The following is a 13,637-nucleotide window of genomic DNA, read 5'->3' on the forward strand; positions in this document are numbered from 1 at the left end:
AAGGAAGGGGAGTAATATGGTCCAAAGTACTCCCCTGGGTCTGGAGTGCCAGGCTGTAGCAAGCAGTTTCTAGACAATGGCAGTTTGGCTACTTTGTCAGCTTTGCTCCTTACCAGTTCGGGGCTTTTACAGCATCTTTGTGCCGCTCTGTTTCTCGTAGGTGAACTGAAGGCGGATAAAAGTCTCTCCCTAGGATGAGTTTAGGCTTTGTTTGGCTTATAGGTGTAAAAAAATAAATAAATTGCAATTGTAGCTGAATGTGAATATTTAATTTGTGTTTGAAAACACTCTTCCTCTCACTAATATGGGCCCAGTCTTTGCAAGACAGAATTCCTGTTCGGTGTGACAGTGAAGGGCATGACGGATCGGATTTGTCAGGCGAAGAACGCACGTGGTAGGAACACTGGTCTTGGTGGAAATTTTCTTTTGGCCTAAATTCTATCTATCGCTCTGTGTACGTAATTTAGCTAAATGGCTGTGATGCTTGTTTGTGTTAGAGATTTGTTACTGTGAGGTAAGTCCAAACAAACTCCATTCAGTCATTAGAATAGATGCTAATCTCAATTTATTACGAAGAAAAGTAAATTGCAAAAAAGATGCCTAAATAAGATTAAAATCATGATAAGGAAAGCTGCCATTGAGCACAGAGAACTTTTTCCACTGAATCAGATCATTGAAAACGTCTGCGTTTCTGTGTTAAAGCTTAAGCTGGATCGCTAAATAATCGTCATCTTTTACGCAGCAATATTTGCTTTATATCACCTGTGGAACACTCCTGTCAGTGAGAAACTCAGGCAGGTGAGTTTTAATCTGGCTAAGCAGATCAGGTTCCTGCTGGTTAGAATCAAAGGGTCATTCCGAGCAGTGAAAAAATTGTTATGAATCATTTATTTTAAACAAAGTATTTAATATTTATTGTTTATTTTGCGTCTACCCTTTCTTCTTCTCCAGACCATGACTATTACAGGAATGAATTTCATTTGTTTATTTAACTCAGGTATTTTCGAGTTCCTTTTGTAAAAAAATAACTATACACAACGTCTTAAAAGCTGTTTCTAATGGAACGAATGTGGGACTGTTCGGGATTTTAGCGAAGTCGTGTTTCATGTGCTCTGCAGAACTTGGGCTTGAACTTGACTTTTAAAGGGGAGCTCTTGGGGGGGTGCCCTGATTTAAAAATTGGAATTAATACGTTTTGAAGCCAGTTTTAAACTAGTGTGAAAATTCGCAGGTGCTGTGGAAAAACCCGTCGGGTGTTTCGCGGTGGCGAACGGCAGAGCAGAGGTGAAGTGCAGCGGCTCAACAGATGGGAGCGGGGTCGGGCACGGCCGACGGCTCCGCCGCTGCCGCCGCCGCCGCGCCGCCCCGCACAACTTCTCTTAAATAACGTTTTCTGGCGGCGAGCGCCCCTGGGCGCGGGGCGCCCGAGCCGAGGCGGGGAGGGCAGGAGAGCGCCCAGGGCAGGCGCGGCAGAGCCCCCCGGGCCGCCGCTCCGGCAGCGCCAGCAACGAGAAAGTTTGTCCCGTCCCAAGAGGCGGAGGGCGGGACCCGCTCCCCGGCAGCGCCATCTCCGGCGGCACCCGGGAGCGGCGCGGCCCCGGCGGCAGCCCGCCGTGCGCCGCCCGGCCCCGGCCCCGGCCCCGCCGCCCGCCGCGGCCTCCCCCGGCGCCGCCGCAGCGCCCGCCCGCGCCCCGCTCCCGCGCGCCCCCAGCGGCCCGGCGGGCGCCGCCGCGGCGGAGGGAGGGGCCGGGGGGAGCCCCAGCGCCGGGCCCCCGCCCTCCAGCGGGCGTCACGTGGGGCGGCGGCGGCCAATGGCGAGGCGAGCTGCGCCTGGCGGCCGCCATTGCTGTCAGAGTGGAGAGAGGCAGAGGCGAGTGTGTGAGGAGGAGCGGGTGAGCGGGGCCGCTGGGCGGGCAGCGCCAGGCGGAGGGGGGCGAGGACGGGCAGGGACAGTGTTCCCTCTCTGGGCCGGGGCTGCCGCCCGCCGCCCGCAGCACCGGGAGCCCCGCACGGAGCGTAAACAAGGCGGCGGCGGCAGCGGCAGCAACAGCAGGAGGAGGAAAACACCATCCACCCACAGCCAGCGGCGGCAGCAGCGAGGGGCGGCCGGGCGGGGAGGGGAGGGGACACGGCCTCCGCCGGCACGCGAGACAGCGCCCCCCGCCCGCCGCCGCCGCCACTGCCCGGGGCCGGGACCCTCCCCCGCCCCGCCCGGCCCGTGTCCCGCAGGGGCCGCCGCCGGGCCGCGGGAGGAGACCCTCCCCTCTCCTTCCCCTCCGCCCTTCGCCGCAACGTGTGCCCTGGCCGGGGGGGGGCCAAACCTGGACGCGGAAGGAGGGCCCCGGGCCCCCCCCCTTCTTCTCTTCGCCCCGGCGGTGCTGAGGCGGCCTGGAGGACCGGAGGAGGCTTCCCCCCCGCTGCGTGCTGAGGGGCTTGGACCGAGACGCGCCCCGCCGGAGAGGGCTCCCGCCGGACCGGGCCGCGCGGCTTGAGGATTACCCGGCCGGGGACGGGTAGAGAGGATCGCGCCAGCCCCGTCCTCGGCGCCCGCCCGGCGGCCGGGCCGCCCCCCGCCCCCGCCGCGCCCCCTGCCGGCCGCGCTCCCCCGCTCCGCGCGGGCCGCCCGCGGCGAGGGGCCGGACCGCGGCTGCCGCCCCGGCCAGCGGAGGCGCGGGCCGCGGCGAGGAGTGCCTGCTGCTTCTCCCCCCCCGCCGGGCCCGTCTCCTCAGACATGCCCCGCTCTGGCGGCCGGGCTCGCCGAGGATCATGACTGCGGCGGCGAACTGGGTGGCGAACGGGGCCAGCCTGGAGGACTGTCACTCGAACCTCTTCTCGCTGGTGAGTGCCCGGGGGTGGGGAAACGGCGGCCGCGGCTTAACCGGGCGCTCCGCTGCGCGGCAAGTTTGCCGGTTGGGTGCAGCTGCCAGGGGCTTTATAGTCGGGGCCCGTGGGGCTGCTCCTCCGCTGGCCCCTCCCCCGGCCCGGCTCCCCGTGTTTATTTTGCTCTTTAACGTGGTTTGCTGCGAGTGTGTGTATTGCTCTCACAGCTGCGCTCCTCTGAATAGGAGAGCGTAGAGGCAACGGATTGTGTGTCCTCTGCCTGCGCTGCCTGTATGTACGACCATCTTCTCTGGTAAACTGTCTTTTCTCCCCGCCTCCCTTGGCTTTCCGTGCCCTCTGTGCTTTGTGCCTACCAAACTGTGGGGTTTTTCTCTCCTTTCACAATGACAAACGCCATTTCAGCAGTAGCAAACAGTCATGTAGTGTGATTGTCTGTCGGACTTATGCTCTGGGCTCTTGTGACTGCACGTCAGCTGTTGTTACAGCATCGTCTCCTCTTTGCATAGATCGTGCTTAGGGGCAAGAGGTAAAAAAAACCCCAAAACCAAACCTTTTAATTTTTTCTTCTCTGAAGAAGGACAGTGGCTGAAAATGTAGTATGCTGGATAGCTTGTTTGCATAGATGCTGTCTACCCATCTTACTGGTAATTGACAACTTCCTACTCATATTGCGTGGCTTAATGTTGCAGAAATTATGGTATCAGTTTTGACGAGCTACAGATTTGTAATTTATATTTAAAACAAGAAAACAATTTGTTTCTGTGTAAGGGCAAAGTCATTTGGAAATACCTTGTTTCACCTGACACATATCAGAACATTATCCCTTCTGGCTGGGCAACAGCTGAGTGAGCGAGAGGACTATTTGATCATCAAGAGCCTTCTAGTGCTAGCAGGGATAATGTCAGAGGGAAGGAGGGACTTTTTTAGTGCGTAGTATGGTGTAGTTAAAAAAAAAAAAACAAAAAACAAACTTGTAATGCAAGTTTGGGGATAGCACGTATGAAAGATTTATGGTAGATACCCCCTCCCTGCGTCAGAGCTCTGCCAGAATTGGAGGTGGGTGTATATGTTGTTGTTTTTCTAATAGAAAGGAAGAGATTGTTTTTAGCTCCCTTATAGGAATTAAGGAAAAAAAGAAAATTAGTTAAAAATGCAAATGATCAAGCTCTTTGTTTTATGGTTTTTACCTTTTATTGCTGTGTGTTTGTTAGTTTGCCTCTGTTTTTTTATAATGTATGTATGTTTGGTTTTTATTTTGCTCATACCTTTTAAGAATCTGGGACAAGAGCCGTAGTCACTTATGCTACTAGGAGACTGGCCCAGAGATTCTTCCGTGAGGATAAGTGCTTTGCCTTTTTATTGAACTTTTACATTGTATAAGTTTGTATCTATGCTTCTGTTTGGTAGCATTTTCTAATATTTATAAATATGTAGCAGTGCTATATGTATTGAGATGCAGGAATTGTTATGGTAATTTTGACTACACTGCTCTTACCCAGTAAGAAAAATAAAGCAGTAAGCATGACGGAGATAGTTGTATCTGATTGTAAGAGTAAGGTAGTGAATGGTTTGTCCTTTACAGAGAGAGAGTTGTGAAGTCCCCATTTATTAATGGAGAATTGAGTAGCATGTTTTTGAGAAGCGTAACTTTTCATGTAGTTGCAATCTGCAAATCTGTCACTGGTAAAAATAATTGTTGGTGTGTAATTAGCATAAATTATGAAGTGAAGTTATTTCATAGTTACTGTGGTTTGGTCTTCCCCCCACCCCACCCCCCCCCGACTAGAGAAATGTTAAATTTTAAATGGGTGTGTAATATCATTGAAATAAGTTTAGCAAAATTCTTTTGTAAGTGGATTTAATAATAATAATAGTGAGTTTAATGTGCAATTCTTTAATCTCCATACCTGTAATGCGGTGCTATGTATGAAACTAATGTTTTTATTGTTTTCTGGCTCTACTTGCAAAAAAAAAAAAGCAATACAGTAGTATTATTTTTTTTTAATATAGCATATATGCAAACTGTTAGGGTGATTTGTTTTATATTATGTTAGTATTTGTTAGGATTTATGCATCAGTGAAAGATACTGAGAAAGGAAATGCTAACTGGAAATATGTGGCCAACACCATTGACCCTTTAACCTCAAATTGTCATATTCATTTCAAAATTTATGAAGTGTTAAAGCTACAGTAGTGTGGATTACTAATTAGAGGAACTTTTGCTAATCATTCACTTTTTCAGTGTAACAGAACAAAAACATGCACAAACTAAATCAACTGTTGATGGGAATTAATTCATTTTTTAGGAGTGAGGTGGATTACAAATCTTTTTTTAAGCTGATTTTGCTATTGGAAGTTGACAATGCAGTTTTTTAATTTAGGCTTTGTTTTGGGTGTGAATCAAAGAAATGCTCTTGACTGGAGAATTACAGTTCTGAAATAGTTATAATCTACTTTGATTCTGTTTGTTTATGTTTAAATAATATTCCCACAAACATTTGTTTTGTTCAAGAGGGAACGCTATCTCCCCACCCCAGTTCTCTGTGGTGGGGGCTCTCTCAAGACAGAGCTCTGTGGTGAGTCTGTCTGGTTGCTGTAGTGAATTCGGGTTGGCTTTACAATTCATGATTTCTAGCTTATTTTTCCGTTGACTGTAGACAGTCTTTAGAGGGAGGTTAGGTACCACTGTTTCTTCTGAATCTTTTTGCAGAAAATATTTTCTAAAAGCTTTTCAGTAACTGATTCTCTTTTATCAGGGATGTCTAGAAAGTATAGAGGTCCTTAGTGTTCTTAGCTCAAAATATTTCACGTGAGGGGAAGGCACAGTCTTAACTTAAGGTTTTAAAGTTAGCTTTGAATATCCAGATGCTGAGTGTGATCTCAGGCTTGCATAGTTGGGTTTCATGAAGTGTCCCTCTGGACTTAGTGACGCAAAAGGCTGTTGTCTGTATTTTGTATTGCTCTATACTGAAGCAGGAATCCAGTGCTGTTCTAGAAAATGGGTTAATATTTGTATGCTCTTGTCAGGCAAAAAACCCAACAACCTACACAAAGAAATCTAGAATTTTGCTCTAAATGTAAAGCGTTTCTTAGTAAGATGATATAAGGGCCAGTTTACGTATTGGTTGTCAGAATACACCTCAGATATAAACTTGTTTATACTGGTATACACAGCAGATTAATAGATTTGCTCATTATAAATACACTTTCTGTCTGAAACGGCTATGTTTCTAGCACAGCAGTAGAAGAAATTATATTTATCCTAACTCTGTTTTTGCAGTAGTCAAAATGTCTGCTGCTGCTGCTTCGGAAAAAGAATGTCTGTTTATCAAAGCAGTATTTAATAAGCAATTGTTAAGGGCCACTTTATTTAAATACTAATTAAGAGTTGTCTAATAACTATTTATAGACAAAATGTTCTGAGGTAGTACGCTTTGTATTAAAACTTCAGACCCAGCTGGCAAACAGTCTTCCTATGAATAATCCTTAATCATAAAAGTAGTCTTACTGAAATTAATTTGACTTTTCCTGTGAGTAAGGGTTAATCATGTGATGGTGAGGGCTTGCATGAAATATGAAGATGTTTCCTCAACTGTCTAGCTTAGCTGCCATGGTGGATCCAAAGGCACAAGTCAGTGTGAAAACTGGGGTGAAGTTGCGTAACGTTTCATGTGCTGGAGCTGGAAAAAAGAATACAGCAAAGGGTGTCAGGAATGACCTAAAATTTGGAGTAGTTTTAATGTGGTGAAAGATTAGAGACTGTAGGAGTCTTCAGTCTGGAAAAGACATGATTGTGTTCGTGGAAAGTGAGACCTTTTTATAGAGGACTTTATAGAAACTGTTATAGAATATGTCGTGAGTACTTGTTTAAATGTGTTCTTACAGAAACGTGCTGCTAGAAAGGTCCAGTTAGTAGGAATTGTGTCTTTGTTCCAGTTAATGTTCAAAGGGAAATTTACAAACTGTAAAGGTCATTGCTGCTGTTGCCTTTTTTCAGTTTGCAAACAGGAACAGAAGTTGTTGCCTTCAATCAGTGAGTTTTGTTGCCGTTTTCAGAATGAAACTGAAAGGAGTCAAGGAAATCTGAGATGGCATTTGAATTATTTTCTTAAAGGTTTTTCATGGCATCAGAAAGTGAAGAATGCAGAGGTTGCCAGTGAGGTACTCTTTGGTGTTGCATAATTGTCAGTAAAGGACTTCATAGTAAATGGTTGATTGCCCAACCAAATCCTTAAGTAGTAGTAAATTAACCAGTAGTCATTCTTGCTTATTGTATTATCATAAATGCAGTGCTCCAAGCAGTAGGCTGTTATTTTGGCATGCAGGATGTTACATCACTACGTAGTAGATATCTTGCTTGTTTGAAATTTTATGTAGGTGTGAATTTGCATGTATATATATTTAAGAGATGGAATTAACCTCTCAAGTTTTCCAAAGGTATTTGATTCTTTAGTTATCTTTATCCTCAATTTTATTAGGTAGCGAGATAGAAGTAGAAAAATGACGTTAGAAAGCTTGCTCAATTCCTGCTAATAAAAGATTATTTCAGGTTTTAAATCACTTCAGTGGTAGGTTTTTATTATGTCCTGTCAGAGTATTTGACAGTTTAATGGTATCTATTAGGGTGTGAGTTTGAAGAAAATAGACCCAGATTAGCAGAGAGATTGGGACGGAGCGACGTTTGGTTAGCTTGTCCAGCTTTGGGAGTGGAATTAATGAATCTGTGTTGGGTAACTAACCTTTTCTGAATAACGCACAAAGAAAATCAGGTTCACAGAAGTGACATTTGCAGTTCAGGACAAAGCATGCTGAAGAATCTCAAGTTAGCCATTAAGAAATATTTGAGTGAGGTTTTCTTGAAATCCTGATTATCTTCTGAATGTACACATATACTGGGGCTGTGAATCCTTCTCCAATGACTATATTCTGATTTTGGTGACAGCATGAGTCCTTTTGTGAGACGGCTATTGTGAACATCAATGTGATTAAGAAAATACTCAAATATTAAGCTGGTGTATTAAAAAAAATAATCCTAGGTAACTACATCTTAAGAATCATAATTTTCGCTTGCTGTAATACTATCTGAAAATACATATTTCTGGATTTTTTGACATAATTAGTGCAGTATTGACATCATAACCCCAGTTCTTGAAACCCCTCCAGATTCATTTGGTCTTGAATTTTTTTTCCCCGTCTGCTTCTGAGAGCACTTCCTCTTGTGAAAGTGAGTAAAGAAGGAACTCTTTAATCCTGTATGTAGACCTTTCTTCTTTTATCTTCCTTCTTCACAATGCAATTCTTTTGAAAAAATCTGAAGAAACTGGAATTTTTGAGCTTCAGTGCAAGAAAAATTGTGGTGCATATGAGATATATCTGCTGAATATGTTAACTTGATTAACTTTGGTCATTAGATGAAGAAGAAATTTTTATGGATTTTGTTTTCATTTTTTTATCTAAAAAAATCTGTTCTCATCTATCTGGATGAGAATGCTTAACCTGTTGTCTCCACTTTTTCTTGATCATTCTAGGGAATTACACCCACTCCCCCGTGCCTCCCAGTCTTCACTTTTACATCCTTAGTCGCAGCAGCATCCTTTTATCAGGGTTTGACTAAAACATCCCTGCTCATGCCAAGAATGCTGCTACAAATTGTCTCTCGCATCCTCTGACTGGGACCATGTTGCACCTTTCTGTGTTCTTTCATTGTCTTCCCTTGTTGTTACATCGCCTCAAAGTTATTGTGCTTTCACTTCCAAAGCCTTGGGTCCTACTCCTTCTTTGCCTTTTATTTTTCATTTAGTACTGTCTGTCTCCTGACTCCAGTATACACCAGGATCATCAAATTATAAATTAGTATCTTTGGGTTTTTTTCCCAGTTGTTCCTTTGTATTTGTGGAAGGTTACCGGTTGATGTCCACAGACTTACTACATTGCTGTCCTACAAACCCTTTTCCTAAACTTGTTTGTCGGATCCTACAGACAACCTAGTAACACTGAATAGGTGGTTGATCTTTTCAGACTGTTGCCTTTAAGGCTGACAAGTATAGTTTTACATTCTTTCAAGTCTGTGTGTGCTCATTTACTGTTCTGTGGGTGAGTAGTGCACTTTTTTGTGTAGAGTCTAGCACAGTGGGATTTGCAACTTGTTGGTGCCATAGTAACAAAAATAATATGAAAAATACTGCTCTGACAAGAAGCGTGCTCATTTTAGTATTAAGTTGCCAATTTTAAAAGTGCACAAGTGTTTTCAGCAGAAGATCCCAAATCAAATCCAGAAGATTTGTTTATATGGAGTATGTATTTGCATGGGGGCATCCTTCTTCCTCAGACCAAACTTCTATACCGCTTTCATGTTAAACTCTAAGTATTACTTTAAAAATAGGTCCTCTTTCCCTGAGTTCCCCAACATCAACTGGTAGTTTCAAAGAGAAACCAGCTAATAAAAATATTCTGCTCTAACAGACCTCAAAATATTACTAAAACATTGTGTTAGATTCCCTCTGCACACAGTTGTGAAGTATATACCGCGGGGATAACAGGCCTGTGATACTAAGAATGACAGCTTGCATTGTTTCCTGCTGTGGCTTCAGCTAGTTATGCAGTCTTGCATTAGTATGATTGCTATACTGTAAAATGATAATGATGTCTGAACATGAACCACTTTGATACCATATAGTAAGTTTAACTTTTCAGATTGGGAGGGTTCTTAGCATTTTACTTAGTAAGATGATGCCTATTTTTTAGTATCTCACAAATGTAAAAGGTTTAAGCAGTCTTTCCTTTGTGCTGGGATTTTTGATTAATTTTGATAAATCGTGGCTCTCGCTTCCTACCTCAGTGTGTTAAAAAAATGTTATTTCTCATTGAGTCATGTGTGGCTTAATTCACTTTCCTGAGCAGGATTGCAATAGTGCGTATGGAAATGTGACTTGAGCTTTTAGTGGCATTCTCTCTTCTGTTTCTTTGAGAGAGGAAATTTTATTGTGTGTTGCTGTTGTATAATATGCCCCTAGGCAATATTTACGTTTATGTGACTAACACAGATGAGCTCAAACATACACAAAGACCTTGTCCCTATACTGAGGAATGTATTTAATCAGCTTATGAAAATGGAGAAAAATGGGCAGTCTTCTAAAATTAATTTTTAGTATGACACATGTATTTCTGTATCACTTCTCATTAGGCACTTACCTCTGCTTTCTTTAGTCAGCCAGTATTGCAGTGTAGTGTACTGTTCTTGTTTATGAAAAGAAAATAATGTTAATTACAGAGGAAAAGGTGTGGGTTTTTTTGCCCCCTCTTTCATTTTTTCTCCCTCCCCCTTCACTCTTCTTCCATGCCTTGGTGACCCCGAAAGGATTCATAAGCTCACATTTAAACCTGGATCATGGAACTGACCTAGTGAAAAACTGTTCCCCCTTCTCACTCCCTAGCCAGCTCTGTGTACCCCTTACTCCTCTCTTTCCCCACCAAGTTTTGGCAGCCGCATGGATTGAAGTGAGATCAAAGTGGCTGTGTAACCGCAATCCGTGTCTTAGAGAAGGAAATTTGAAGCCTGTTCAGTAAAACTTTATTTAATTCATCTTCTAGCTTTAAAAGAGCTATGCTGTGGTCAGTGCCTTGTTGTTGCCCATTCTTATAGCTCCATATTTGCCCATAAAATACAATATTTTGTGAGAACAGAGGAATGAAAACAAAACTTAGAGGAAAACTTCTGTACCTACTGACCAGGTATTGGCAACCTTCCGTTTTTTGTAACGATGCATTCATAGCTGACAGCTATGAGACATAAGTTTAAAAATGTGTTGGTTTGTTACAGTATAAAACCACGACTTTTTTCTTATGAATCTCTGGCTTGCTGGGAAGTTTTTGAATCTAGTCTAGTATATCTGTAATCTCTTAGTGTCAGGTTTTTATGAGTCTCACTTCGCGTATGTCCACAATGTTACTGAATTTGTAGGTGGTTCTGGGTGAGTTATAAAATTTATTCCAGGAACAAATTGTAGTGACCATGTCAAGTATTTTTATAAAAAAATTATTTCTGACAGAATAGGTTAATTGGTTAAATTACGTTATTCTGAATTTGCTGGTTTCATTTTCAGCCTAGTATTTCTGGTTATTTAATTTTGCATGTGTATTTTAATAAAATTTTGAGTTGAGTTCTCTGTGAATTTCCTTCTGGCAGGAGTTGCTGGATTCTTGTCTTTGCAGGAATGACAGTAAGAAAGCTGGCAAAATGAATCTACATGACCAGTCATGCAGGGGATTTATTTACTTCTTTCTATATTAAGGAAGATTCATACGAAAGAATTCTTGAGGTGGTGGTTTTTTTAAAGGTCTAAGGGATTTTGGCAGGCTACCTAACAATTTGAGCTTTATTTGATGTCACTGGTCAAGACAATGTTGATGTTAAAGAACCAGGGCTGTCTGATTGTATTTCTGCACTGTTACTGCCTTCCTAGCCTGGAGCCGGGAGTCTGGGCCAGGGCCCATTTGGGCAGGCAGCGTAGTTTGCTTTGCAGGTCAGTGATGGACACATGCTTAAAACGACTATGTGAGCTATTGTGGGTATTCACTAAGCAATGCTGCTTAGATGTGGTCTACAAAAATGTTCTAGTTCTGAGCTCTTAAATACAGTTTTTTGTATAAGGGAAGAAAAGGAACTGCATTCTTTAACTCAATATGCCAAAGTTTACTCTGCTTGGGTTGTTACTTCCTGCAGCTCGCCCCCCCCCCCCCCCTTTTTTTTTCCTGCCCATATGTCAGATTACTTGGTTTGGGAAACATCTGATAGCCCATTGTATGACTCCGATGTTTGACATTTCCTTCCTCCTTCAGTTTTAAAAAAAAAAAAAAAGTTAAAGTTGGGGGAAGAGAGAAGATTCCTTCATTTACTTGAAGATTTGCTTTTGTCACCTTTTTTCATGTGTTGGACTACTTTTCTGTAAGAGGGGATTTTTTCAATTTGGAAAATGGGCAGTTACTTAGTTCTGATTCTGTCTTTTTGAAGGGGACTTGAAAAACTAATCATTCACCCTGTCTTAGAATGAGGGAGGGATTCTTTGGCTAGCAAGTTGCACATTTGTTTGCTTTCTTTTGTGTGCCATCTGAAGCATGCAGTGGTAGTTTTCATTTTAACATCTGTTCTCAACCATCTACTCAGAAGTTAAAATATAATTGATTCCCTTTTGTAAAGAAACTGGCTGAAGTGTTATGGAACTCAGAGATGCCTTTTGGCATGCTCCATAAAATAGTGTCCGTAACCTGACCTGCAGGGTAGTTCACTACCTAAACCTAGGGTTTGTTAAAATGAAAAGAATGTATTCAGTTCCTTCTGTCTTTTATCTTGGAGATGGCATTTGGCTTCCAGTCATTGTATGCTTCCATTGCATACAGGCTACACTGGTATACATTCAGTTCTGACGTGGGTAAACTTCATTCCACTTCTTCCCCCTTTCCCCATAAAAACACCCAAACCAAATCAAAACCCACCATGTCTTATTTTTAAATGCTTTTGTCTGTCTTGGCTTTATCGGGTAGGTATGTTCTCCAGGTACATGGATAGGTCTTGCGTAGTAGCATCTTCTGAAACCTAGATTACTACCTATTCAGTACCTGTTTTGTTGTTCAGATTGGCTTTTCCATTTCCCATTCTCATGCTTGGTGGTGAGGCTCTAGCACAACTTCCCGTTTCATGTGTCTGTATTGGTGCAAAAGCCAGTAAGTACGAGTGTGTGGAAGTGCATGCCTATGTGAGTTTCAATCCCATGCTGACCTGAGAAGATGTTGCTGCCATCTTTCAGTTTACTGATATTTTTGTGTCTTGAATATTTTTGACTTGAAAGCATCTTTTCAAGTAATGGCTAAATCTCAGTCCTTTGGCTTCCAGCCGTGCTTATCATGCTATCCTTTTACATCTGTCTGATGAACTATTACAGCCTTTACAGTGGAAGAGAGCTGATGAGCCAGGCGCCAGTTTGGAACTGTGTACTGAGATTTGCTGAATCAATTAAGCGACTGGAGATTTGCTAACCAAAGCCATTCACTGAAGGTGAAAGATGTTGATGTAACTCAAAGGTCTTCTCTCAAAAATTCCTTCTTTTGTTCTTTTTTTTTTTTGGTGGTGTTTTATAATGAATTTTTTAAGAGTTCCCGGAGTCGGTCCTGAATGACTATTACTGTTTTATTGATGGATGTTTGGTACTGACTTGAGGATGGCAGGTCTGAGAGCTATTTTGAGGGTGATCATTGTCGCTGCTCCTCAAGTGTTGATAAAGATTTCAAAGATGCCAGTATGGTACCTGGCTAAACGACACGGCACGGGAACAGCTTTGTTGAGTCACAACAAAAATCCATCAAAGTGTCCTGTCTCCACAGTGGCCAGTGGTTGTTTGGCCTGCTGGATTTAACGAAGTGTTGTGTTGGTGCTTATCAGTTTAACAGCTGCTATGTTGTCAGTGACAGTAACCTGTATTGCGTGGCTTTTTGTATTTGGGAAGTCACCTAGAGGCTTGCTATAGCCACTTGTAGCAATGCTGCAGTTTTTCTGGGAGAAGAACAGGGGGCCCAAAAAATCTGTCGCAGAAGTGCACTCCCACTGTAAACATTAGCAGTTACCTGGAGAAAGATGTAAGAGTAGGTCAAGGACATAGTAATACTTCCCTTGAATCATCTCCCAGGCTCTATATGTATTTGGTTGAGAGATTTCTTGAACCAGGTAGATATTTAATAGACAATTTTTAAACTACTACCTAAGTTTTTATCCTGACACAGAAAGTTCAGCCATCTCGTTTTGG

At 43.2% G+C, this 13,637-nt stretch overlaps 1 protein-coding gene across 1 annotated transcript in view; it reads left to right on the top strand.

The window, feature by feature from the left end:
• Positions 1–2,665: 2,665 nt before the first annotated feature.
• Positions 2,666–13,637, top strand: part of MED13L (mediator complex subunit 13L) — a 202,739-nt gene continuing 191,767 nt past the window's right edge. Inside the window, exon 1 of the mRNA XM_050907030.1 lies at positions 2,666–2,838. Coding sequence (XP_050762987.1) covers positions 2,767–2,838 — 72 coding nt within the window. The 5' untranslated portion in view covers positions 2,666–2,766. The remainder of the gene's footprint in view (positions 2,839–13,637) is intronic.

The sequence above is a fragment of the Gymnogyps californianus genome, chromosome 16 (genome assembly GCF_018139145.2).
Source record: "Gymnogyps californianus isolate 813 chromosome 16, ASM1813914v2, whole genome shotgun sequence".
NCBI lineage: Eukaryota > Metazoa > Chordata > Aves > Accipitriformes > Cathartidae > Gymnogyps > Gymnogyps californianus.